This window comes from Antrostomus carolinensis, unplaced genomic scaffold, assembly GCF_000700745.2.
Source record: "Antrostomus carolinensis isolate BGI_N321 unplaced genomic scaffold, ASM70074v2 scaffold14769, whole genome shotgun sequence".
Classification (NCBI taxonomy): Eukaryota; Metazoa; Chordata; class Aves; order Caprimulgiformes; family Caprimulgidae; genus Antrostomus; species Antrostomus carolinensis.
The window spans coordinates 40,714-45,835 of record NW_010339428.1 but is presented as its reverse complement, the minus strand read 5'-3'; the positions used below and the strand labels follow the sequence as shown (position 1 = coordinate 45,835).

At 45.2% G+C, this 5,122-nt stretch overlaps 1 protein-coding gene across 1 annotated transcript in view; it reads right to left on the bottom strand.

Annotated features, from left to right (window-relative positions):
- Positions 1-4,458: 4,458 nt before the first annotated feature.
- The window catches only part of ZNF532 (zinc finger protein 532), a 38,846-nt gene continuing 38,182 nt past the window's right edge, over positions 4,459-5,122 (bottom strand). The window contains 1 exon segment of the mRNA XM_010175853.2: positions 4,459-5,122. This exon segment is cut by the window's right edge and continues 28 nt beyond it. Within this exon segment, the coding sequence (XP_010174155.1) occupies positions 4,991-5,122 (132 nt within the window). The 3' untranslated portion in view covers positions 4,459-4,990.

Below are 5,122 nucleotides of genomic sequence, written 5' to 3'. Positions count from 1 at the left end.
CTCTTCCTTTTTCCAGCTGTGAAAGAAATAACATTAAAAACAGTTTTTGTACAGTCACTGTTGAGGAGAAAATACCATTTTTTCCAAAGGTAAGAAGTGCTCAGGGAGGAGACAAGGTGTGCTCCTTCTTTCTTTCATGCTCCTTCTTTCTTTCACGCTCCTCCTTTCACGCTCCTTCTGCATCCACCTCCGGCTACGGAACCAGCTTCTCTGTGAAGCCGGGGATGTAGGTCGGGTTTGCTTGCGCCCGCTGTTTGCCGTGTTCTGTACTTATTTCTCTTTTCACTCCATTACCCACCCTTCATCCTCCTGGGCACCCAGACAGATAACCTTTTAGTAATAATCTGAATTTCAAATACAAAGCATTGACTCCTGAACTGCCCTAATATTTGAGAAAGGTTTTAAAAGAAAATAGGTTTTTCTGTGTCCCATTATTGGCCTGGCAGCTGCGTGTGTATGCTAGGTGTGCTGAGAAAGGTAATATTAACAGAGTGAAAAGGTCAGAGTTATATAAAAATCCTTTTAAAACTAAATAGACCTGCCCTGCTGAATTCCCCACAGACACACAGAGGTTGAGAAGGGAGAACATTTGGGCCTTTGGCAGGTCAAGATGTGCATCTCTAAATGCCCTCCAGAAATAAAAAAACCAGACAAGTCTAGAAGTACAGCAGTTGTGGTCAGTCCTGACAGAGCAAAAACCACTGGATGCCTGGAAGAGGCTGTAAGAACTGGGAGTTCCCAAGCCAGAGAAGCTGGTTTTGTCTTTAAAGAGCCCTGAGTGGGTCTTTCTTCCATTAATTTGTCTATTAACTTTTTGATTTTTTACCCGATCTGTCTCAAGATCACGTTTTTCCAGGTTCTTGAAATGCGAACAAAGAAAGAAACCCTACAGAGCAGACATGAGGCAATCTGATTTCTTGCAGAGGTGTTGCTCTACCAACATAAGAGATGGGGGATCCTTCCAAAATATTGGTATTTTCTATCAATACATTTCTTAGTCTTGCTGAAACCTTGATATTCATCATTTTCCACAGCTGTGCTTCAGCCTGTTCCCTTTTTCTGCCCTTTCCCTTGAGCTGCAGCCGTCCCCATCGGTCTCCAAGGGCTGGTCCCTCTGGGCAGTCCCAGCACTGGCATGGAGCTCCCCATGGGGCTTGGCATGGCACACGCCATACAACCCAGGCGCTCATCCTGGTGCCATGTGGCCACGCCTGCCGTGCACAGAGGCCCCTCGGGCTCACCCGTCAGCGTGTGCCCAGCAGTGGGGCTCGGCAGGACGGGTGCGCGGCGCTCGCCTCTCCTCCGAGACCCAGGCCCTGCCGCGCCCGATCGCTTTGCCCACAGCAGAGCGTTTTGCTTCCCGTGGGGTTGATTGCAGTGAACAGGTGGCCTGGCTGCCCCGGTGTCCCACTTCCCCTTGCTCATTGTTCCTCCCAGCTGCTCTCGCCGCCTTTCTCAAGGGCATTTTTGTTGTGGGCAAATTGAACGTTTTTGAAAGCGTCTCTGTACAGCCCCGTGCACAATGCGAAGGGCCGGCTCCACGCTGCCTCGCCGGGACATTGTGAACTCCCACGCTGTCATTTCCTGTTACTTTCGCACTGGTGAGTGAGTGTGTGTCACAGTGAAGCATTCAACACCTTCCCCAGTGGTTTGTGGTTTGTTTGGGTTTTTTTTCTTCCTGCACATACTGCAGCTTCGCTGACTTCTTTCCGTGCCATTTCCCAAAGACCCCAAGTACGTGCAGCCCTGGGGACAACCCAAGCCAGGCAGTGTGGCAGCCAGGCACTGCCCGTGTGCCCTGTGTGCCCCGCTGCGCCGGGGTGGACCATGTACTCACCTTGATGGTGCCCAGCACCCACCACACCACAGCCAGCCCGGACAAACCCGCCAGCAAAACCCTGCACAGCAGGAAACGCAGCAGCTGAGGAGAGCTTTGATTTTAAACGCTAACGCACGCTTCAGTCGGCTAAAGGGGAACATGTCTGACAGTGAGCGTTGCCAGTGTTATCCACTGTTAGCAGGTGAAAAATCAGTTTGATTTACGCTGTGCAGGCAGGTAGGTCCAAGCCTCCTTGTGCAGGGGCTGCGCTGGGGGCTGCCTCCTGGGCAGGGGCACACACACACACACACACACACACACACACACACACACACACACACACACACACACACACACACACACACACACACACACACACACACACACACACACACACACACACACACACACACACACACACACACATATACACCTGTCAGGCACTGCCTTCACAGAGATGAGAAATCCTGGCCTTTGAACAGGGTGAACGGAGTGAAGCAGCCACGTTAACCCCGACCCGACACTCAGGCTTTGGTGCACCTGCCGAAATGCTCCCCGAGCCCTTTGTTAGTATTTCTGTCCCAATCTGCTTGCTCGAGTTGATGCTCAATGTTAGGGCCTCTATGTCCAGCCAAGAAAGTGGCTGCAAAACAGCAGAGGCTAAATGATCCCCGTCCTACCTCACCAAGAGGTTTCATGAGGTTTAATCCATTATTGTTAAATCCTCAGAGGAAAGAAAGGTGGTGTAGAAAAGAGGAGTATTAACGTCATCATTGTAACTGACTGTCAGTGTCACAACATTAATTAAAAGCAAACAATTCAAATGTCAAATCTCACGTAAAAATACGTTTAAATATTTTCTTTAGAAGTTTACAAGAGGAAATAATTCCCCTAGGTAGGCGGACTGACATTTTTGCCTTTTCACTGCTGTCTCACGATGCTTTACAACGTGCTGTTCACCTCCTGGTCTTTAGGAAATCATCTTCCAGTGAGGAAGACCTGACAGACTCATAGCTCCACATACACAGTTCCCACATTTTGGGAGCTTCTCCAGAGAATTCCTAATTTAGGGCTTTCTTCCTGCTCTTGTGAGTAACACCCTGAGCTCACAGCAAACACACCAAGCTGTCGCTGGGGACAAAGGCCACGTGGGACCCGGCCCGGCGCACGTCTGACCTGGGAGGTGGGCTGTGACCATGCAGCGGTTTCCATTGTGCCTGACAGCTTTCAGGTGACTCGTCAGTAACTTTTAAGCATTTTGCCTCTTGGCAGCACCAACAATGATGTAAGTTACTGGCTCATAGCATCCCTTGCAGGTGCAAGACAGTGAAAAGGGAAAATAAACAAAAGTATTAATAATGGCTGTGAAAATTTAACTTTTATTATCTGTTCACTGTGTACAAAACACCATTCTGCATAGTGATAACTCATTTGTTGTACAGTTGACAGTGCACATCAACAAACAAGTGTTCGGGAGGTATACACTTAATGGGAAGGGCAGTGATGGCCAGTGTACATCACACACGAAGATCCTGCTGTACCTTTTAGGATGGAGAAGTACCTCATAACCACTCAATATGCGAGTAATATAAATGGGATAACAAGCATTTACCAACGAACCAAATTAAGAATGAGGATGGAGAGAGAAAGCAGAACTAATGTATCCGATACACAACTTCCAGAGTGAGTAAGCAGTTTTACAGAGGCGGCTGAGAAGGATCCATATTTATTCAAACACTTCCATTTTTAAAACTGTTAAAATTTAATGATAAATAACAGAATCTCACAAATCTTTAGGGGCAAAATGCTCCACATTTATTTACACATGAAATGCGTTTAATACAGTTGTAATGGACATAGTGTAGAGTAACATCTGACAGCAGCAAGACTTTTAGGGAACCAAACAATTACTACTGTATAGCATGCAGCTATCTATATATACACTGTTTGTTTTAAAAAAAAGTACAAAATTTTTTTTAGGGATACATACAAGGTATAAAATGCAAAACCAAACCAAAAATATAACTCTGACAGAGAACTCTGTATGAAAGGGACAGCGGGGTACCTTTCTGTACTTTGTGAAAGCGCAACTCGTGATATTAGCTCCACGTCTGAAATGGCTGAACGAGCTTCACATGTCTGTGCTAAAGCTGAAAGCCCCGGTGATACCTACACAGGCTGGTGTGTGAGCTTCCTGCCAGCTGTGGCTGTACGTGACACTGAGCACCAGAACATTTGGCATGAGCATACGGAGCTGGGAAATACCAACCCCTGTAGCAAGGGTGAACTATTTTCTTTCAGTAACCAGGAATAAAGGAAAATACATAATGCTGGGTACTCGCTTCTATATAATGTTTAATAAATTACATGACAAAAAACATCATCATTATAAACCTATTCCTCTAATTACATCTTGTTTGTTAAATCCAGAGCAGCCCAGCCCTTTTGTGACAATTTGAGCACCTGATGGCCTAAAAAATCACTTCATAATACATAGAGTTGTGCAATTATACCTTTCAAAAGTACTTTATCATTCTAGGGGGTCTGCACCTGTTCTGGTGTTGCCACCTAAAACCAGCACTGCATTTTACATATGCAGTGGTATTTTTGATTTTTTAAAATACATATGTTCTTACGAGAAAGTTTAAAAGCTTCCTTTGACATTTAGAAGCAGAAGTTCTTAGAATTTAAAATCTCCCCTTAGCTTGCTTCTCTCCCCCACTCCCCTCCAAGCACTGCCTTCTGATACACTTCCACTAGCTAAACCTTCTTGCAGAAGCATCCAAATAAGAAACAGGTTAAGAGAACCTAAGGAACTGCCCCAGCATTCAGAACTCTGTTTTAAAGAAACTTACTAGAAAAAAAACAAACCAAAACAAAAAAACAGAAACAAAACAGAAAAACCCAAATTTTGCACTAGATACCAATACAAACACATAACAAAGAGTATAAAAGTTATTAGTTTAAATATATACAAACTCTTTTCAACTCAAATACTGCTTCAATGGTTTTGAGGGTATAGACAATGAGGTGGAGGGGACACTTTTATGCAGAATATATTGCAACAGCCTGAACAGTGCTGTCAACACTATTATACCTTGAACTTTCTGTAGCAAAAATGTCATTAGTGTTCCAATGTGGAGAGAGATTTCTGCTTCCCAAGTCATCTGATCACTTTTCAGCTGAACTCATTCTTTTTGACTTAATGAAGGCCATGCCATGTGTTCTCATGTGAGTGTTTAAGGCCGCTTCAGTTTCAAAAGTCTTTGCGCACACTTTGCACCGTCTATCTGATGCCGCACT